The sequence below is a fragment of the Phyllostomus hastatus genome, unplaced genomic scaffold, assembly GCF_019186645.2.
Source record: "Phyllostomus hastatus isolate PE091 unplaced genomic scaffold, TTU_PhHast_1.1 phas_scaffold_129, whole genome shotgun sequence".
Lineage (NCBI taxonomy): Eukaryota > Metazoa > Chordata > Mammalia > Chiroptera > Phyllostomidae > Phyllostomus > Phyllostomus hastatus.
In genome coordinates, this window is record NW_025334009.1 from 26,923,861 (window position 1) to 26,946,810 (window position 22,950).

Sequence of the window (22,950 nt, forward strand, 5' to 3'; positions counted from 1 at the left end):
GCAGTTTCACCAGAGCAGCCTTGGGATCAGGCTGCATCATGCTCTCTCTCCCGCCCTGGGGGGTTGCCTCCCCATCCAGGCTCAGCAAGGAGTTAAGTATTAGTTGCTTTCTTTCAGTCTTTCAACAAGTATGTATTGAGGAGCTGCTGTTGGGGTGAGAAATGACCCTGGCAAAGGTATGAAATAAAGGCAGAGAAGCAGGACTTGGAAACGGCACTATGCCCCTAAGCAATCCTAAGCAGATTTCTACAGCCAGCCGGCCCGGCCACTTCGGGCAGATTCAGCGTGAATACGGCGGTCACCAGTGCCTTTGTCCCCAGTGAGAAGCCATCTCCTACACGCAGTGTTAAGGTGGGCAGCCAGGACACAGAACATACAAACGGTTTCATCTGAGAAGAAACTAACAATTAGCCAGGAGACATATTTAGGGTATTCTTTAGCATTAAGCAAATATGCTGGATGTTCAATTCCCGAAAGCAGTGGTTTTCCTGAGCATTTTCTGTTTCCAAACCCGACCTGGCTGGCCTGGAGAAGCCAGGCTGCAGGCCGTGGTAAGGTCCACTGTGTCTCACAGTATAAAGACTTTTCAAAGTAACATTATAAAGAAGGTGTTTAAATTGTAAGTTTAATGAATAAAGATATACAGACTGCTGTCAAATAATTTAAAAATAGCTTTTACTTCACACATAAAAGCACATTTTCATATGATTAAATAAATATAAGTATATGTCTATATACTTATAGAAATCTATACTGACCAATTCAAGGTACATTATGAGACAATCAAATGTATTAATAAAAGAAAATCAATATAAAAATAGTTTAACTGATAAAGTCTTTGCAAAAAGTTTATCATTGAAGTCTGTCAGGTGGTTTTTCTTTTATTCTCCAGCAGGTCACAGTTCACAGCCTTTAAAAAAAAAACAGACTAAGTCAAGAAAATTCATCTTGCCACAAATCACAGAACATAAAATCTTACTGTCCTAAGGAAATCTCCCGACCTTCTCTCTTCCACCGTTGCTGCTCCCTACCACCACTTCTCAAAGCAGATGTGTTCTTTGGGCACATGGCTATTTGCTAGTTGCTTGGAGAAAAAGTCGGTCATCGGCGGTGGACCACAAATATAGAACAAAGTCTCTTTGGAAATATGATCTCTTATCTCCTTCTCCGTTATTCTTCCTTCTACCAAGAAACAGAATAAACACCAAATTAAGCCAGACACATCTGTACTGCGACGAGGAACGACTCACCGCAACTCCGCAGCAGTGCTGACTTCGGTAACTCAAGCTCAGAGAGCCCGGTCTTGAGCCATTCTCACGACGGCTTCGTCTGGCACCTGGGGCCAGTCCCCAGCACGGCCCCTCTCCAGGCCTCCTCACCTTACGGCAAGTAAGGTGGGAAGCTAATCATAATGCCCTCTTCAGAGAAGAGCACGAACTTACTGCTCTTCGGTAGAAATTCAAAACTGCCTTCAGAGAAGTAAAGAAACTGTTTTTGTGAAAAATCCTTCCAGGCAGGAGAAACCACAAGTAATTTAAATGACCATTAATGGCAAATGGCATCGATTCAGTCAAGGCTGGAATATAAATTCTTTGCATGCATACTACAGTGATGATGCAAAGACCCCCTAAAAATGTGGAAAGTAAATTTTTTAATATGGGCAGTAGAAAAACTGTACATATAAGTAAATCCAACTAAATCTCTCCTTATTTTTCCATGATGAATCACCTCTCAATTCCCAGCCAGCAACTCCAAACAATAAAGCATCTATATTCAACCAACGGGCACACCCACAAACTACCTGCAGATAGTCAAAATATCTTTAGGGGACTCACCCATGATGTATGGCTTGAGTTCGGCACTGATTTGTGTAGTTTGCTTTGTAACATGCAAACTGCATGCAATCTTCTCAGGAAATTCATTTACTAAATCCAGGATATTTTTCTGGAATGTCAAACATATTTGGTCACACTACAATTTTAAAAAATCAAACCAGATGTGCACAACCACTGATGCTGAACCTCGCCTCCCATTCTACACACGTCTGCCGTCTCGCTCTCTACTTAGAGAGATATTGTTTGCAGCCTAGCAGGCCAGAGCATTCAGAGTACAGAGGGCTATTTGGCTTTAATTGAAATCTGAATATGCTAACAAGCATATTACTAACTCTCCGGGAGTTTTTTCTTTTTCCTTTTTCTCAAGCTTTGGCAATTAAGCAGCAGTTTCACTGACCACAGTTGTGTCTTTTAACTGTTTCTGTTCTTTTGTTCATCCTTGCAGCTGCAAAGCAATCCGGAGTGAAAGCCTTCTCCATCAAATGCACTTCGTGTCAACAGATGCAACTGCCGGGGGTTTCAGTTACCCAGCTGGGTCCCCGCTATGTGTGTTTCACCTACCCCCGCAGTGCGTGAGCCTACTGGTGCGTCTCCTGACTCTTCAGAGTCCCAGGGCTGTGGGGACTTTCTTATCCATCCACCTCCACACTCCAGCCCCCAGGCCTGGCCTGCCCTGCCCTGTCATGTCACTGGGAGCCTCCTCAGCACTAGCTGTTTGACTTGTTCTGGCAAGATGTGCTGGTTGATTCTCACTCGAACACAATCAGGTTATTGCAGAGAAGACAGAACCGAGAGAGGAAAGTTCCGTGGACACTTAGTACCACAAGTTTGCTCACAGCGAGCTACAAAACATATTTCTCCCTTACCTTAAACAAGAGTTCGCTGGTGTTTTTTGCACTGTAGAACAGTTTTATCGTTCCTATCTCGTAGCCACTTCCTTTGTTTGCCCGTTCTCTGTGGAGATCCGCCGAGTGCCGCAGGATGGAAAGCAGAGGGTTAATTCCGACTCCTCCTGCAATCAACACGAGGTTCCTAGAGGCATCTGCAGGCTGAGGGTCAAAGTAGAACTCTCCACCCACTCTCACGGCCACTTCAGAGTCAAGTGTACACTAGGCAGGAAAGAACAGGTCCTTGAGTCCTTTGTAGCACAGGTCTTAAACTCAATGTTCTTTAGTAAAACTGACTGCATCTACCTCCGGCATTTTTATCAGTATTAGGACTATTTTTACAGCTTGCTCTCAAGTTTCCCAGGGCCCTGTGAATTGATTCCACTTGGCCATTACACAGGCCATTTGCTACTCTGCCTTGTGATCCACACTCACAGCTGCTCCAGTTTTGAGGTTGTAAAGGAGACCCAATTGAATAATTTGGCCATTTGTTAACTGTGTAGGTGAGGAACTGGGTTGTGAAGAGGCACAGAGGCCGGCTCTTAAGTAGGAGTTTCCTCTTCTGAGAGGCGCCCCTGTCCTGATCAAGGCCATGGAGCTGAGAGAGGCGGGACGGGGCAAGTGTCACCAACTGTGGCTGCCCTGGGTTCATCAGAGCTGAGGAGTGTGGGTGCCAGGGGCTTCCTCCTAGTCGCCAGCAGGGCACAGCCAGACCTGCTCCACAGACTGAGGCCAGTGGCCAGCAGGCAGCACCATTCAGTCCTGTTCCCTTCTCCACGGAGCAAGAACAGGAAGCCTGAGGCTTCACACTAGGGGATGAGGACTACACACACCTACCCATGTAAAGTTCCCACTGTTCTGTGAAGTCACTTACACCAGAAATACAAATGGAGCCGAGTGCACTGTTTTCTTCATGGGGGAGACACACCCCTGAGGGAGCTCTTTTGAAAGCCTGTATGAGACTTCTCCACTGCCATAATTTGGAGAACCCAACTGGTGTTCAGAGGGCAGGACCAGAGATGCCAGGTGTCCTATGCAGTTAGTGGTGACCTGAAGCTGGTGCCTACTAAGCTGAATGTGTAGGAATTTTGTGAGCCAGTATCTACCACTAGTCTTGACGTCAGCCATTGTGGGAGTGTTTACGGAAATCAGTAAGTGTACAAAGCAGAGCTTTTTTCACTCAGAGAGCCGGTTTAGTAGCACAGTATCATTTGCAGTGCCCAGCTCAGGCTCCTGAGTGACCCGTGGGGCATACATACACAGGTGAAAACTGGCTTGTAATGATCTGAGACTAGGCTCCAACTCCTTTAACAAAAAAACCCTTAAAGTTTTGTGGGTTTTTTTCCACTGATCTAACATAGTCTCAATTTCCTAGAATGTAGCCACCATGTAGACTGTATTTTGTGGTACTCAGAATTTCACCAAGTGCCCTGGCTGGTGTGGCTCAGTGGATTGAATGCCGGCCTGTGAACCAAAGGGTAGCTGGTCCCAATTCCCAGTCAGGGAACATGCCTGGGTTGTGGGCAGGTCCCCAATAGGGGGCACGTGAGAGGCAACCACACACTGATGTTTCATTCCCTCTCTTTCTCCCTCCCTTCCCCTCTCTCCAAAAATAAATAAATAAAATCCTAAAAAAACCCACAAGAATTTCACCAAGCATATTCACTGTTCTGGAATCCCAGCTGGTATTGTCTGTGGTCCTTCAACACACAACAACCTGCAGCACCTGCACCTGCAGACAGTGTGTTCATGCGATCCTACGCTGAGGAAGAGCCACCTGACTATCTCATTCTCACGCATCTCCTAGTTTAGATATGCCCAACCGTTTATGTAATGAACTACATTTTATTTGGTTATGAATCACTTCCCTTTATTTCTCCTTTGTGTTACACTTGTAGAATCATTGGGTTTTTTTTTTTTCTTTTTAAATTTTCACTAGGAAGTCTTAACGTGGACAGTTGGGGAGCAGCAGGGAGTCTCCGGCATTGGCGCAGATGGTGCGGGGGAGGTTCTTACACTGAGTGCACCAAAAGCTAGAAGGATGAATAGACAGGGCCTGAGAGCTCCAAAAGCTAGCAAGGTAACGGGACAGAAAAGGAGCCCCCTATACCCTATTCCTGTAAGAACTGGGGCTTCAGCAGGAAGGGAGATGGTCTTTGAGACAGGAGTCCGCCACTCTCCCAGCTTATGGCACCTGAATAAACCTCTTTCCTTCTCCACAAGCACCTGTCTCAAGAGCAGGCAGGCCTTTCCATGAGGACCTTCCTCGTGGCAGGCTGCTGAACCTGCGTTTTGGTTATAGTCTCTTTAAGCCTCTTGCATCTTAGAACTTTCTTGGTCTAAAGTTCTGCAAAGTTCCCTTGACATACACTTCTACTTCATAAATATCTTTCTTAACAACAATTAAATGTGGTGTGTAAAGATTTCTGGCAGTGAGAAAGACCAGCGTGTCTGAAGAGAAAAGTCCCTTCTTTAGGGACCCTCACCACATGGACAGAGCTGTGACATGTGAGACAGCCTTACTCACACATGTCCAGTGACCATGTCCCAGGCGAATCCCACGTGTGGTGGTCTCAGGTTATAATAGGATCCTTAGGGTAACGTTTTAGAACAGGGGCGTCAAACTCATTTTCATCAGGGGCCACATCAGCCTCACAAAGGGCCGAATGTAATGTCAGGACTGTACAAATGTAACTACCCCTTAACTAGGGGCAAGGAGCTAGGTGCTGCCGCCAGGTAGAAACAAGGTGCCGAGGTGGGTAAAACAAGGTGGAGGGCCGGATCCAGCTCTCAGACCTTGTATTTGCCACCTGTGTTTTAGAGGGTCCAGAAAACTTGGTGGTTTTAAGTTATTCATTTCTATTTAAAAAGTTCCTCATAAAAGGGAGCCCTCAGGCTCAGGGGAAAGGTGTTACTATGTACAACAAACTAATTTTATTTATCTATTATTTATGTTTTGTTTTTGTTTGTGTGTTTTTTAATCCTCACCCAAGAATATGTCAATTGATTTTAGAGACAGAGGAAGGGAAGAGAGAAATACTGATGTGAAAAACATCAATTGGTTACCTCCCATACTCGCCCCAACTGGGGATCGCATCTGCAACCTAAGTTTGTGCCCTGACCGAGAATCAAACCCATGACCCTGTGGTGTATAGAGATGAAGTTCCAACCAACCGAGCAACCCAGCCAGGGCACAAATTATAACTTTAAAATGCATGTTGATTTTTTTAATATATTTTTAAGCATGCTTAGGAACTGTTTAAATTTTGTACAATAAACTGTATTTGCTAAAAAAAAATTTTAATTTTTAATGTGTTGATTATGTTAACTTCGGATTTCATTTCAGGATAGTTCTTTTAGAAAGGGCGATTGGGTCTAACAGGGTTGAGAATGTGTAGTCTGGAGAAAAAACAATGCAGTAATCTGGGAAGCAGAAGACACTTTGAAATCACAGCCCCCACGACACCCAGCAAGCCCCCTCACTTCTCTGAGCCCCTGCGCCGCATCTGGACCACGGGTCCCCGCACCTGTACCGCTCACCCCGAAGGCCGAGGTGGGTGCTGCGTGACACACGTGGGGACAACTCCCTGCGGGGACTGAGCTCCACAGTAGAGGGCACCGTGTTCACTGCGGCCGTCTGGAAGGAGAAGTGCTGGGGGTGTCTGCTTCCTTCTTTCCTGCCACTACATAAACCAGAATCTAGAAATAAGGAAATTTACATTAAGAGAATAGGCTCTCTTCCAGGTCCATTACATGTTCCTGACATACATCAACCGAACGAACTCCCCACTAAGAAGCGGTAACGCACTGCAGGCCTCCAAAGACCAGACCTCGGGCACCCACACCTGGCGCTGCGCAGGGTGGGCAGCAGGAAGCACTTCCTGGCCCAACGCTGTAACTTGTCGGGGCACCACCATTTAAATACGAGTTACTCAAAGAGAAACTCTAAGAAAAAATGAAACATTATTTGAATTCACAAAGCAGGTCCTTATTGGTAAGTAACTGCTAAATGAATGAAAATCCTTTCTCTGAGGGGAAAAAAAATCTGAACTTAACTACTTTAAATATGTAGATTGTTACATGAGGATGATAAGTGGTTTTCATTTTTGACAAAAGAAATTAGCAGCAAGGGAGCATTCTGTTAGTAAGAACTAAAATGCAGGAACCCCTAAACAGGCTACCCAAGTGCTTTGAAATACTCCTTCCTTTCAAGTCTGAAAAATAGATTTTATGATACAAGAGGAGTCTCTGCCTGACAATGACAGCGGATTTACTCTCTCTACACCCTGCCTCCCCCTCTCGTTCGCCTGTACACTGATCTCTTTATCTGTGAGAATCTAAGAGTAAAAGAGACTATGAAATGAGAGAGAAAATCTTCCCAAATGGTCATCTCAGCATGCTTAGTAATGACAACAAACAAAGACTTCAGGTTATTGTTTTTAGAAACCACAGTATTTTCAACCCTAAAGTTGGCAAGAAAACGTGCTCCAGGGAAAGATAATACTCAAGAAGCCTGTCGTCTCCTTAGTGACAAAATAATCTTCAAGAGATCTATCTTCTAATTTGCTAGCATCTGGAAAGAATCAAAAGCCATCTTTGTCTTTTGTTGATCAATAAAAACTGCCAGGGTAGCATGGACACGAGACTCCCAGTCTGTACAGCACAATATGAAAGTGAGTAAAAGGACATTACCTTCAATTACACAGCAACGTATCTAATTTGAGTATGGATTTTCCACTTGCGAAATAAACAACTTTCCCACAGCAACTGGAGCAGAGGCACGACTGCTGTCTAGAACCCTCTACCCTGCCAGGAGTTTGAGCCAAAGCAGATAAAATACAGGAAGACATTTATGGTACTTCATCCCGCGTCCCAACAGAGCAGCCTGCTGCCACCCAGACACTCACGTGCCTCCATTGTCCACTCTAACAGCTTAATAAGACAAATTCTCGGGAGGAACACAGCCACCTGAGAATGGTTCCAAGAAAAATCTGACTTCATAAAGGCCGTCTGCAATTCCCACTGGGCAGAGTGGAGCAAGCACAATTAGGATGTGCATTCAAGCAACGCCACTTGGAGATTTTCGACAGCCTCTAAGAATAAGTTCCTTCATTGAAATGCCAATGAGGCATGAAACCACGCAGGGAGCTATGGACCAGGACCAGGTCAGGTCACGTGGGAGGCTGAGAACTGGAGGGCGCTCGTACACTGGGAGCCGGGTGGCTAAGCTCATTTTAACAGCGAGCACCGGGCACATGAACGAACACCTTGCTGATCCCACCCCTGCAGCATATTTCAGAGGCTGAGGATGTAGCCTGGAGACAGTAATGGGTGAAAATCCGTAGAGAATCTAAAAAGGAGTGATGAAGCTGAGGTCACACTGAAGGGAGGACTCAGAGATCAGAGGATTAAAATGTGGCACAATACATTTACAATGGAACTGCCAAGGCAAGCAACTAGGGGTTATTCTGGACAGACACACCTTCACATGGAAACCATAAGAAGAACATATATTTTGTTGCCCCGTAGATCTAAAAATCCTTTAATTTTAAAATTATTTTATAGTAAAACTATTTTTGGTGCACAGTTCAATGAATTTTAACACATCCATAGATCTGTGTAACTACCACCAGAATCAAGATTAAAAAAGATCCCTCATCCCCAAAACACTCCCCCGTGCTACCCCTTCGTGCTCATAGCCCTCCCCATGCCTCGCCCCTGCCGACCACCGATCTGGTCTCCGCCATTGCACTTCTGTTTTCCAGAAGAGACGTAAGACGGGACTACACAGTACCTAACCTTCCAGACTAGCCTCCTTCACTCAACGCGTGCCTCTCAGGGTCACCCACGCTGTTGTGTGCCGTCAATAAACAGTTCTTCTGTGTTTACTGCTAAATAACAACACAGTGTATGAAAACATCACTGTTTATCCATGCACCCATTATGGGATATTTGGGGTGTTTCCAGTGTTTGCTAATTATGAATAGAACTGCTACGAACATTCAGGTACAGGCTTTTACATGAACAGAACTTTCATTATCTCTGCTTTAAAGACCCAGGAGTGGTACTGCGGGGTCCTATGGTTAAGTGTGTATTTAATTTCATATGAAACTGCCAAAATGCCTTCCAGAATAGCCACAGTATTTTGTGTTCCTGTTAGCACTACGACAGATTTATTGTTGCTCCACAACCTTCTTAGCACTCGGCATTATCAACATTTTAATTTTAGTCATTCTAATAGGTCTATAGAGATACCCCACTACAAATGGTTTTCTTCTGCATTTCCCTAATGATTAATGTTAAAAGATGTGAAACACTTTTTCACTGCTTACTTGCCATCCTTATCCTTTTCAGTAAAGTGTCTCTTTGATCCCTTGACCATTTTTACAACCAACATAACATTTTTATGTTATGTTGGTTGTTTTTACTGACTTTTGAGAGTTCTTTATATATTCTGGATATAAGTTCTTTGCTGGATATCTAAATTGCGAATACTTTCTCCTAGTCTGCAGCTTGTTTTTTAAATTGTTAATAGTGTCTTTTGCAAAAAAAAAGTTTTAAATTTTATTAAGTCTATGTATCAAACTTCTGTGGATCTTGCTTTTGGAGTCATGTCTAAGAACTCTCTGCCCACCCTCAAGTGCAGAATATTTCCTGTGCCTTCTTCTAAAACTTGTATAGTTTCATGTTTTATACTTAGGTCTGCAGCCTCTTTTGATTTAACCTTGAATATAAAGTATGAGAAGTTATTTTTTTGTCCGCCTAAATATGGACGGACAATATGGACAGACAACTGTTCCAATACTATTTGTCGAAATGGTTACCCTTTCTCCACTGAATTTCTTTAGGCCTCTTTCAAAACTCAAATGGCCATGCGTATGTCAGTTTATTTCCGAACTCTTCCACCCACTGGTCTGCGTGCCTCTCCCTGTACCAACACCACACTGTTCTGATCACTGTAGCTTCACTTACCTTTAAATTTGAGTAATATTCCTCCCATTTTAGTTTTCTTTTTCAAAACTATTTTAGCTATTCAAGTACCTTTCCCCTTCACCATACATTTTAAGATCGGTTCCTCTGCATCTCCAATATTTATACCGGTACAGTCCTTTTTGGTAAAGGGGTAAGAAAATGCCCGGGATGGGACGGGCTGTTGGTAAATACAGCAGACACGCCAGAGAAGTGAAGGAGACAGCAGTAAAAAACACACGGTCGACAACTAAAACAACAAATGACTGGCCTGCTCTAAGCGCATCCTTTGTTATCAGAGTTCTAACGGCAATAACTGTGCAGCTCACGCAGGGCTGCGTGTGAGTCCCCTGAGGAAGCACGAGTTCTCAACAGTGAATGTCGATTCCCCCTCCGAGTCCCATGTGAGGAGCTCTCGGGAGACTGAGGCGGAGAGGCAACGGCACCACGGGGCCAGCGGCGCTCAGCTCTGGGCACGAGCAGTGTATAACAGGGACGGTCTTCCCTCCAAATAATGACGGAATGATAGTTTTGTTCCCTTTATTTAGGACGATTAGGACAAAAGAGTCTGATTTGTAGACTTACCATTTACAAGACATACGAAGAGCCAATCAAAACCTTACGTGTAAAGTAAAATGTTTTACTCCTATGATATATTTAACTAAATACTGTTTGGTGACCCTGAGGACATTTCCAGATCCCAAAGTATCACGTCATCTTTAATGCACCAAACGGATTCTGCTCTTCTTTGATTTTTTGGAATTCTGGATGCAAGGAGGCTCCTTGTGAGCACCCTTCTCACTCAAGCCTAGGTTTCTTAGACTGATCCGAGCACAGATTTTGTTGGAGGCAGCGATGCCCTAACCTGCAAATTTAAACAGAGATTTGCTCACCTGATTGTGAATCCACAGAGCAGGAGGGTGGTTCGTATATTTCACTGCCAACTCTATTATTCTCTCTTGTTCTAGCAGTCTGGGACTGGAGCATATTGAGAACCCACCAACCACAGAGACTCCTGGGATGAAGAAATCAATCCTAAAAGGAAAGGCAAGTAAATTATTACAGTTGAAGCAATTTTAAAAGTGGGCAGCAAGGTAAACAAAACTGACAAACTTTTAGCTAGACTAAGAAAGGAGAACAGATAAAATTACTAAAATAAAAAATGAAAGGAGGGATATCATCACCAACCTTACAAAAATAAAAGGTTATAAAGGAATTCTGTGAACAATTTTTTGACCAAAAATTAGACAACTTAAGTGAAATGGATACATGTCTCAGAAAGACACAACTACCACACTGGACTCAAAAAGAAACTGAAAATCTGAACAGGCCCATAACAAGTGAATTGAATTACTAATTTTAAAACTTTCCATAAAGAAAAGGATTGGTTCAGGCGGTATCACCTGTGAATTCCACCAAACATTTAAAGAATAGTAGTAATCTTCCACAAACCCTTAAAAAAAAAAACCCACTTCCTTACTCATTCTGTGAGGCCAGTATTACTGTTACCCTGACACCCAAACCCGAGAAAAGTTATCACAAGAAAAGAAACTATAGATCAACATTGCTTGTGAATGGAGATACAAAAATCCCAGCAATACAAGGTTGGTTTAACACCTGAAGAGCAATCAATGAAATACACCACTTAGAATAAAGGACAAAACCCAATGATCATCTCAACAGATGCAAAAAAGGTATTTGAAAAAATTCAACACCCTTACATAATAAAAATACTCAATAAACTAGGAATAAGTGGAAATTTACTTGAGCTGGTAAAGGACATCTACAAAATATCCATAACTAACACCGTATTTAATGGTGAAAGTTCTCTGCTGAGAACAGAAACAAGACAAGGGTGTCCACTCCCACCACATCTATTCAGCATTGTAGTAGAGGTTCTAATCAAGGCAACTGGGAGAAAGGAAGGAAGGGAGGGAGGGAGAAAGAAACAACATCCAGATTGGAGAGAAAGAGAAAGAAGTTGCAAAAGACATGATGTTTTACACAGAAAATTCTAAGTAATTTACTAGGAAGATAATAAAACCAATTAACAAGTCAAATAAGGATGCATAATACAAGACCCATAACAAAGATCAAGTGTATTTCTGTACACGAGCAATGAACAATCTAAGAGAGGGTGAATTTTACACTTTAACTGGGTGAATGTTATATGTAAAATGTGTCTCAATAAAACAGTTTTAATGGGTGAAGAAGACAACAAAAACTCACTGGCATATAACTAACTAATGGGTTGATGTGGCTTTCTAAGTTACAAAAAATCTTATGTTTCTTTTCTTCTAACCATACTCTTATCAACCAGAACCCCTGGGAGTTTCAAGCCTTCAATAACTATGTCATGGAAACCCTTTTTTGGTGGGGTCCTAGGAAATGCAGCAAACCTAATCACACACCAAAGGAAGAAACTTTTATTAGAACCTGGGACCACAGAGAATTCTCTCCATGTCTAGGAAACACACACATCCAGGGTCGACGTGTCTCAGCCACCAAAGAGCAAAGCACCCTTTCCCCCCAGTTGTTTTCTTACTAGCAGCTTCCATGGAAAGCACATGATGACCTCTACTGATTGGATCTATGACCTTAAAAGATGTTTTCTTTTGATATATGACCTTAAATATCCGGTAATTTTTTACAGTCTTAAAAAACCAGTCTGGACTGGAAGTACTCCAGAAACGGTCCCTAGCCTGCTTTGGCCTATATTTACTGGACCGTTTCCCATGAGTATCTTAATTTCCTTTTCATTTCAGACAAGACACAAATTTTAAAAGACTGTAGTTAACATTTATTAACAAAGATGCTTGCTATATGCTTTCACAGAGGAGTTATATAGCATCTCCACAGCTTCCACATTAAAAAAAAAAAAAATTCATCAATGAACTACTTTACGGCCTCATCGCCAGAACTATAGCGCCCTCTGCTGCTTAATATTGCTAAAGACCATTCTCAGGTGAGTGAAAGGAAACCCTTCTCCAGAAACTTCGAAAAGACACTTTAAAAAAAAAAAAAGATTCCTTCAGTAAATGTTACAGAAGAATTCAAATGACATAAAAACCTAATTTGGATAGATTTAAGAAAAGAGGCACAACACGTATTCAATAAAACATTTGTCCGAGAAAGAACTGCTTTACCCACACGCACGTCCCTTGCAGGATTAGTACTGTTGGAGCCTAGAGTTGAGGCACCCCCTGCACCTCCAGATGTGTGAGCATGTGAAGGGCTGAGAGAAAGAGCCCAGTTCTGCACTGACCCACACAGATCCGCAGCCTACTGTGGCACACCAGGCCGCCCTGGCCTGCCCACAGATGCAGCCCCAGTGCCCAGCTCACAGCAGGCACGAAAACCACGGCCAAATGACGAGGCTTTCCCAGGAGATCCCCAGACTCTTCAGTCCTCAGCTACCATCCTCAAAGTCCCACACTCACTTCTCGGGCACACGTTATAGACGGCACCTGCCCACGACGTACGGGCACTGTGGTTCCCACCGGAAATAAAAATGTGAGTATGTCTTGGTTCCTGCCCTCAATAGCTCATCCTGATGAGAGGAAAATTAACAAACACATACAATTAAATGGGCTATGACAAAACCTGTTTGGCAGACAGAAAATGCTCATCCTTTGAAATCTGTCCAGAAGTACTTGTACTTAGCATACATTTCTTCACATATGCCAACATATGTGATCCTGCTTTTATCATGAAAATACTGATAAAGCCACTGTTTTACTTTTAAAAACCCTGCTTGTGGGGTGGTGAGCATTGGGAGGGTGAGGACAAGACTAGATGAAGAAGTAGTCAAATCCAGCAGGGAAGAGGAATTAAGAAAGACTTCACAGAGGAAACTGAGAAGACACACAGCGCTCGCCGGACGAGTGATGGAGGAGGACAGACTGAACGAGGACACCTGGAAGGCCGCTCTTTCTGTGGGTGGTCACGTGGGAGGCAGGGCACGTGGCCGCGCAGGTTGTACACTGTCCACAGACAGCGCCCGTGCTGGCGGGGAAGCGTAGAGTCTTACTTCTCTACTTTCTCCTCTAATCAGTTTCCTCCTTCTCTTGGGACAGTGCAGTCCCTTTCTAGCACAAAAACGTATGTTGTGTGAAGTCAGACATGCCTTTCTCTCTCCATTCTTCCTGTGCTTGCCTGTGGGCGGAGTCCTGCGGCAGCCCCAGTGCGGGGCGAGCCCTGCCCGTGGCACACACGGGGGCAGCAGGACCATGGAGACGCGCTCTCAGCCTCTCCTGCTTGGCCTGCTGCTCCTCCACCCGGCAGGTTCGCTGCAGAGCTGGCCACAGAACTAAACTGGAAGCTGTCCCCTGGGCCTCCCCAGCACAAATGATCTCTGACTGAGTAAACCACTGGCTCTGACAAAAAACAAACAACAAAAAAACCCAATAAAGTTAAACATGAGGAATTGTGCTAGATGCTTGACATAACCCAAAACATAGGAATGTTACTATTTGCTCTTTAAAGACGCAGAAACTAAAGCCCAGAGAAAGGAGGGAACTGAGATATCACAGACCCAGCAGGCAGAAAGGTGACACGTGAGCCAGGTGGGCTTCCTTGCTCCAGGCGTGGGGCACTGCCACACGGCCTCCCTCGGGGATACAGCAGTGGGCACCACGAGGAACCCTGAATCTCGCAACTCCGAGACTCACACACCTCATGAGGACAGCTGATGGCAAACTCCACAGCGGGAGTCCCAATCTCTCCAGCCCCAGGACGGAGGAATTCCGAGGTCAAGAGCAGGACTCACCAAGGAGTTAGGTGCTAAGTGATGGACCTACTGGTGAGGGAACCCACAGTGGTTTGGAGGCAGCTTCCTCTTTCGGCCTGTCTCTCTGGAGCGGCTTACTGGTGTTCTTGGGGCTGGTCTCCAGCACGCGCACCAGTGCCTGCTGGGGGACCCCGTAAGAACACACTGCAGCATGGGAAGAGCCCTGGAGGCCGAACTCTTGTCTGCGTTGAAGGCATCTACCTGGGATCGGTGCCCAAAGCTCCAGAGCACTGAGGCAGGTCTGGAGCTCCCCCTCAGAGTCTGACAGGTGCCAGAGGAGGAAGAACTCAGAGACCTGAGATCACGGCCCAGTTTCCCACCCCAAAGATACGCACCAGAGAGCAACCCCTTCCTGCATCTCTAAGCAGCAGCCCACTGACAACCCTAACCCCGCAAACCGCACAGCAGCCACAGGCACCCTGCCTCTCCCTAACCTTGTCGTCTTCTCCAAACACCACATGGCACTCACCACCACGCTGAGGATCCAAGAGAGCGCAAGCCATCCCAGCAACAGCACTGAAGGAGTGGACACTGCCAACCTAAGCACGTGGCCTTTCTGTCACCAAGAAGTCAAATATCCAGACAGACAGCCCCCAGAGCCATGCAGCAAGTCAGTGCTAAGGGAGCAATCTTTCAAAAGGGGAGCATGCAGGTGCCAGGAATGAGTGCTGAGAGACACCTGTCAGGGAAAGGGCCATCGCTAAATAGGCAGAGATGACCCCCCCGCCACCCACATCTGTCCTCTGAGGCAGGAATTGGTCAGGCACATGCTGGAACCAGTCCTAGCATCCGCTGAGACACAACTGAAGCCACTCACTGTCAGGTGTATATGACTCCGACCCTGACTAACTTCACCCTGAGGACCACATGGGACCCTATGTCTACATACACCACTAGAGAATGAGGGCTCTTCCTCATCAGGCAACCGCAGTCTGCAGGTGCTACTACACTCGCAGACAGACCATGGGTACGGCACTATAAACCGAGGCACCGGTTTGTTCTCATTGGGACACGGGACTGCGGACAGAGTCCGGGCACAATCCAGAGTCGGGGGCATAGAGACAGTGCTGCGCACAGGACACAAAGGGTCCCACAGAGGGGAAATACGGAAAGACAGATCGTTACAATTAAAGTTCCCACTTGTCAATGTAATAACTGCTCAACTATTTTTGAAGGGTAAAATGTTGCCCGCCCCCCCAAACAGCCCACATGCATTTAATATGTATCACTGAACATGTGCAAAGATTGCAGTAAATTGCTTCACAAACGCAAATTATTGCAATCAGCATCTTGTTTTCTAGTTCTAAATTCAAAGGCAAACTATTAACACAAGACTGCTAACTCTTGCTATTATCACACTTGCTATTATCACACATCCTCCTTCCAACAAAACCACATTTCCAGATGGACTGCCAAAATTAGTCAAGTGACCCTAAGAAATACTACCAAGATTGACATGCCAGAAATTCATTTAGAAATGAATGCTTTATTTAAATAAAGGAAACATACACCCAAACACACCTTTCCTAAGGAAATACAAGTTGGTTTATTTACAATCCAACTTGTACTGCAGCTCCGGGAGGCCCTCCGCAGGCAGCGGGACGGGTGGCGGGCTGTCACCCTGCCGGCACTCGGACTGGTCCTCAGAGCCGAAGGGGCAGGCCGTGAGCGCGGGGTGCGCTGGGCCTGACCGGGGTCCCGACAGTCAAGTCGGCACTGATAACGGAGTCGGCCCAGACCAGATATGAGTGGGGCAGGAACTCAGTTCAGAGGGCGGTCAGCTCTGTGACACGCCGGTTATTCTTCTCTCCAGACTGCTGTGTTTCCTCTCTATTTGACATAAGGAACACTGATTTTTGAAATCATAACTCAAGATTAGATTACTACAGCGCATTTTGTTAGCAACCATCCTACAGGACAGAATTATCAGGGTTGTCATATCCACAGACCAGAACTACCTCCCTTGTTTCCATCTGAGAAACTCAAGGCAGCAAGTTTCCTGTATGACCGAGAGGGGTGTGGGCTCCAAACCAAGGCACACGCTGAAGCCAGGAGAGAAACTGAGTCTCAGCCAAAGACGGCTCGCCCTGGACAGGGAGGGTCTAGAAGTCTCACTGCTGGGGAGGAACAGCTGGCCACAGAAGTCCCTTCCACAGAGAAAAATAAGCCCTTCTATCTGATGGCACCTTCCTGAACACACAGAACACTCAGGAAACGGAAAAGCCACTTACCACTGGCCAGCTTTAAAAGTAAAATCTCTATCGGCAACAAGCAGGCGGAGCCTCTTCACGGAGGGCGACTCTGGGGCTGCTCCACACACCTTAGCTGCTGACACGACCTTGAGTCAAAAGACGGCTGCGGTGAGGTTAGTGTGCACACAAAGTGAGGGACCGGGCACGGCTTTCTGGTAACTCGGGTGTGTTGAAAATCTACAAAAATGTGGTTTTTAAAAACTGCAAAAAAAGGTAAAGCATATTCTGCTTTAAAATTCTGCCTACCACCAGGTGAACGTCTTATTTTTGAAAGGCTTGCTAAAATACTCATTGAATTTTATTCTGCATACGAAAACCATGTCTTAAAGGGACTATTTAACAAGCATTTATTTGTTGCACTCCTAGCACGTGCCATGCGCCAGGCCGGCACTCGGAGAACTGCTCAGGGGAGTGGAGCCCTGAAAACCACCTGCCTGGCGTGAGTGCGACCTGCGCCAAGGGAGGCCCACTGTGAGCTACGAGCCTGCGTTTGTCCCGAATCCGCAAGAAGTCCATGACAAGCAAACTTCAGAAATTAAAGGTACGCACTTAAAAACTTTATTTTAGCAATTTCAGAGTAATTTATGTATCTGTTGAATCAAATAACAGCAAACAAATTGAACTGGTATCCTATGTCTTTGTTTCACAAAATACAAACAGTCCACAACCTTAAAATAACAGCCCTCCACAACAGATGCCATCGTCTGAGAAGCACTGCTCTCAACGATGCATCTGGTCTCTAGAACCCTAGAAAGCTCTGAATTAGGCATTCCTCAGGTCAGTGCCACCCACGCCTTAGCACCCCCCAAACCGCCTCTGCTTCCTTCTCTGTGTCTCTGCCTTTGGGTTTCTCTTCCTCCCTAGACCTGGGACACCTTCACAACAGTGGAGAAAAGAGAGTCTCTTCAGTGTCCTATTGCTGTTCAACCCCATTGGCAGCAAATCAAATCACAGCGGGTGACCAAAATGAGCTCATTCTCCTTGGGTTGCATGACCTTCAGGCTCCACCAAAGGGTGCCTTAGAAACCTGTTCAAGGTCAATGAACCTCCCACCCCATTGCTAGCCCATTCAGCCCCTTTTCTCCAACTGGGCTAGGTCTAACTAACTACCAGTGGAAGACCATTCTTAACGATCCACTGGAAAATTCTCAAGATTGGTTGTGGTCTCCCTCACCTCCTCAAAGTAAAAATGTTTCACCTCTCTCTTGCTCCTGTGAAACCCCTTGCTTCTCTTTCCCTGTTATTTCATCAATACTCTTTCTCCTCTCCCGGAGAGCAAGTAGGGTGCTTTTCCACTACTGACCCTCCACCTGCACTTTTCATGCTTGCCCCCCCAACTCTCTGAAACACTGCTCCATCAGCTCCCACCGGTTCCTCCACGTTCCCTTGTTCTCTCTAGATCTTCTGTTTGATCAGACATGATAGCTACTGCCATGTGGTCATCCTGAACAACTCAGCAACAAAATAAAAGGGGGCAGCACAGTATGGCTGTGACAGCCTGGGCTCCACAGCTGGACCTCCTGCTGTGCAACCCTGGCTACACCACTTACCCGCCAGCTGTGTGACTCCGGGCACATTACTACTTAGCCCTGCTCGGCTGTAAAATGGGAATAACAACCCCATTTCCTCACGGAGTTGTTGGGAGGATTAAGTGAGATATGTGCAAAGCATGTATGATGCTGCTGGCCCACAGGCCTTCCCTGGGACAGCTGATGGTTGAACCCTTCAGGTCCCCTCCGGTCCTTTCCTCACCTGGCCCATCTTCTCCTTTCCCTCCCACTTCCTCAGTGGGAGCCTTCTCTAAACTGCACCACTCCTGCTCCCTCTCTTACCTCCTGGCTGAGGCCCTCAGGCATTCCCAAATCTATAAGCCTCCACCTAAATTCACCATTACTTTACTTTTTTGCCAGTCACAGGTTCACAATTTCCCTCCCCTGGATGAGTCATAGCAGCCGATGTTTGAGTGGCATTTGTCTCAGGTGTAGACCAGAGACTGGGTTAAATCTCTCACATGTATTAATACATTTGGCTAGTATGAATAATCATATTATATCCCAAGAGACAGCGTGATTCTCCGTTCTGCAGTTGAGGAAACTGAAAGGTTTGATAACTTGTTCAAGATGACTCAGGGACGGCAGGGTCAGGATTCAAACCCAGGCCCGCTTGGCCCTTAATCACCTGTTAGTGCCGTCTCAGTGACACGCTCACACACGCGAGCGACTCAGTGCACCATGTGCATTTGCAAGCGTTTCCTGAGCATGGCTCGCCTGGCGCTGGAGGTGCAGAGATGGAGGCTGCTCCTGCCCCCAGAGGGCTCCACGCAGTCAGCTGCTTTCTATCACCGGGATTTCAACTCTGGACCCATCCTGGCCTCAGTCAAGTCAAATCCATTTTCAACTGGCGTACATGCACACACACACGCACGCACTTTGCCTCTTCTAGGCGTTATGTCCCCAACACAGCCAAGTTCCATGAATTTAGCTCATGCCTTTTCTTCCCCGGTGCACACACCACCATCCTCAGTCACAGACTTTCTTTTCAGTTGAACTGCTGCTCCCTTGGCCCCCTTCGTGTGTCACTCAAAGCAGCCAACAGGTGAATACTCCTAATGTTCTGACCTCACTGAGTTACTCTCCAGCTCAAAAACCTTCAAGGGCTCTCTAATACTGAACTGCAAATATCAAAAAATGCTAAAAGGCCTTTGTAACTCATACCAGCTTAAGCTCCTCCTGCATCCCTGCACTACTGGTTTACCAGCCAAACTGGTCTACTAGCTGACCCTCAGGGGCTTGCCTGCTTCCCCAAACCCTGCCTAGGTCCCGAGGCTGGACCACGCTCTCTCAGCCCTGGCTATCAACCCCTTACCCCCTTCCAGGCCCTGCCCAAGTACAGACCCATCCCTTCTGCCTGAGGTCTTCCTCTTCCCCTCATCCTCTCAACTCTACCCATAAAATGTCCCTGCCTGTATCATCATACTTAGCACATATGAATGTAATTATAAATATGCACGAACATGTCTTTTCAGCCACACAGACCACGAGCCTCCTGAGATCAGGTATTAGGTAGAATTTGCATCTATATCAACTTCCTAGATCAATCACAAGGCCAAACACACAGTAAGATTCAGTAAGTATTTGCAGAATAAATGAAAACTCTAACTAAAGTTTGAAGTTCAGGAGCCTTCTGTTCTTAAAAAAAAAAAGCTGGAGGCGGGTGGGGAGGTGGGAACCCCTACAGAAAATCTAGATTCATGTTGAAAACTGTGGGAGAGGTCAGGGAAGGCAGGCATCTCCACAGGGGAACAGCAATCTTCTCCGTTTGCCACATGCTCGACTTTAAACACCTTATTACAGAGACAAGTACAATGAATCATCAGAGGGCTCTCCCTTCCATTATTACTCTCATTTTTCTTAAGTTCCCAAAGAAGAAATATTCATTTTGTACATCTCATTATTTCAATATTATAACCTGTAGGAACACAGCCAAGAGCTGGATTATTCCACCTGTAACAGTGGAACTGGCGTCCGTCAGCATCATGAGCAAAACCAGACCCACGTGTGCATTGAGCCCGCCCCACAGCCACCTGGTGGCAGGAAAACCAACACTCGAAATCCACGGGGGAGGGTGGGGAGGGAGAGGGACACAGAGTTCCAACTGAAACACGCCAGCATGCTTCCCAACCCGATGCTAGTCTACGTGGAATGAGGCTGCCAGTCATTTGCCAATGTCCAAATATGACATTCAGTGAAGAAGGGAAAGAAGCTACAGGATACACTGAACGAGTCCTGTTTTCACGTGGACAGTCTCTATGACCAAGCACGCTACCGGACAGGGGCTTCATGCCTGCTGGCGTCCGCACGCAGTACTGCACCTGCGGCTGTGAGTCCTCACGACCTGGGCAAAACTGCTGAACCGGGGACACAAAGTATCTTCAACAATTCCTGATTTTGAAAGACATGCCTCCCTCTTAACACTTTATTTAACTAAAACAAATACTGTACATTATATAAAATTTCCCAGCAAAATCTTTTTGAAGGCCGCATCTTTACTCTGAAGCTAGTTTCAGATGATTAAGATCTGTAATCATGGCCCTTGTTGTATGCCATTTTTTCCTTTACTTTGATTGAATAAGTAAAACACGATGGAGAAACTTTATGTTTTAACATTTGTGCTTGTTCTCATACTTAACAGATCAAAAGATTTCGCAACTGAAACCTCAACTAGCCACGTCCTAAGCTAAAACACATGGCAGGAAATGAAGTTTTCCATAAAATAACATTTAGACTCTTCTACTGTTCAATAAAATAACAATACATTTGCCAACTTTTACTAGCACACAGTTTTAATGCTTTGACAAAGTCAGCATCTGAAAGGAAATTCCACCATTCTGATTTAAAGAGCTGGTTTTATGTAGGGTATCTTGATGTTACTGCCGCTACAGAAGTCTCTGCACAGGAAACAGGTCTTTCTTTGGGAGACCTAACTGGCTTCCTCTGTTCATTCCCATTCATTCTTTTGTTGGCTTAAAAATTTAAACAAAGCCAAGATTAATGATGACCTGAAACAAAAGAGGGCACGGAGAACTTCTGACTTGAAGAAAAATTAGTCATCATCAAAAAAATAGTATGTCATGTAGCACGTAAGGACACCGAGGCCCAGAGATGTTATTTCAACTGCGGCAGAAACACCAAGCTGGTGAGCAGGAACTGGAAGAAAAGATACTGGTTTTACTGAAGTGATTTACTGATAAGGAAAGAGCACAAAATTCTGTCCACTGTACAACTTCTCAAGCAGGTTATGCTCGTCGACACTACATCCTGGCAAAGGAGTTCTCCTCGCTCCTACCGAGGCTGACCTGTCTGCCTGGGTGCATCATGCTCTGCCTTTCCAAGCCTCCATCCACCACCCTTCCTCCCCTTTCCACGAGGACATGGGCGAGCACTCAGACCTTCACCTCACACAACATCGGGTGCACACACCTATCCATGGAGCTCGCCATGCGCCGGGCACTTTACATACATTAATTCATTCCACCTTCACGAAAGCTGTGGAAGGCAAGTATGAGTACTCTCCCCATTTTACGAATGAGAAAACTTGAGGTCCCACAGCTAGTAAGAGGCAAAGCAGATACTGAATCCAGGCCCTTGACCGCTGAGCTTCGGTGCTTCTCAAAATACAAAACAAGCTTCTCCCTTAGTCGAGCTACCACCCCATTTCTCTGCTCACAGTCACATAAAAATTTTTCAAGAGTTATATATGGTCGTGGTCCTGTGCTCTCCCTCTCCTTCCCTTCCCTTCTCTCTAAAAATAAATCAATAAAATCTTAAAAAAAAAAAAAAAAAGAACAGGACTGGGCACATAGCAGGCACTCAACGCATATCTGCTGAATTTAAAATAAAATACTTCATTTGTTCGAATCCCATGGGTGGGAAATGGAAAACAAAAGCAAAAACCTTGCCTCCTGGATCATTTAAATTATTGAACAAGTGAAGTTCTGGGCATAGTTAAGAAGTAGCAATCTAAGCAAGCCCTCATTTTTCACGGCCCACATCTGCACAAAACGATAGAGCACACTTGAATCATCAACTCATCTTCCCCACCGCCACTTTAAAAAAGCAACTCATCCAAGGCAGTTCAGGTAATCAGCCACAGAGGTGGGGTTAACACTTGTTTACTCTGCTCAGTGAAAAGTCCTGAGTGCCTACGGTGGGCAGCACTGTGCCAGACGCTGCAGCCAGCCACAGCACCGTCAGGCTGCGCCTTCCCCCAAGGACGCTCCCTCTGGGTAGGCTTCCACTCACAGCAGGGTGAGCTGTGCACCCGGAGGAGCCAAAGGCCAGCTGCCAGCACCATCACACTGCACCTCCCCTGGGGTTTCTCCAAGAGCCTGGCGCCAGGCCCTCTACAAGCTGGCTACCTCTCTAGGTAGTGGGTGCCTGAGGTTTCTCCCCACCACTCTCTGCTCTGTTCTGTCAGAGCTGACAGTGTCACAAGGCTGGAAAGCCAAGCGCTGTTCGCCCCAGGCTGGGTAACCTCTAAAAGGCTACCGACCAACTCAGAGTTGACCACCAACTCCAATAATCAAAGCGAATTAGGTATCCCACTATTGGGAAACATTCCATGTTAAAGAGATGCCCCTCTCCCCCACCAAGCTGAAGAAGGCCATTCTGGCATACAATCGTCCCAAAATGTGCAGGCGATGACTGACAAAATTGCAA

At 45.8% G+C, this 22,950-nt stretch overlaps 1 protein-coding gene across 2 annotated transcripts in view; it reads right to left on the reverse strand.

Annotated features, from left to right (window-relative positions):
* Positions 1-615: 615 nt before the first annotated feature.
* The window catches only part of OXNAD1 (oxidoreductase NAD binding domain containing 1), a 32,677-nt gene continuing 10,342 nt past the window's right edge, over positions 616-22,950 (reverse strand). For both annotated transcript variants that reach the window (XM_045857160.1, XM_045857159.1), the window contains exons 5-10: positions 16,712-16,818; positions 10,585-10,726; positions 2,702-2,944; positions 1,836-1,944; positions 1,002-1,182; positions 616-910 (exon numbers count right to left, since the gene is read on the reverse strand). In XM_045857160.1, coding sequence (XP_045713116.1) covers positions 1,028-1,182; positions 1,836-1,944; positions 2,702-2,944; positions 10,585-10,726; positions 16,712-16,818 — 756 coding nt within the window. In that variant the 3' untranslated portion in view covers positions 616-910; positions 1,002-1,027. The remainder of the gene's footprint in view (positions 911-1,001; positions 1,183-1,835; positions 1,945-2,701; positions 2,945-10,584; positions 10,727-16,711; positions 16,819-22,950) is intronic.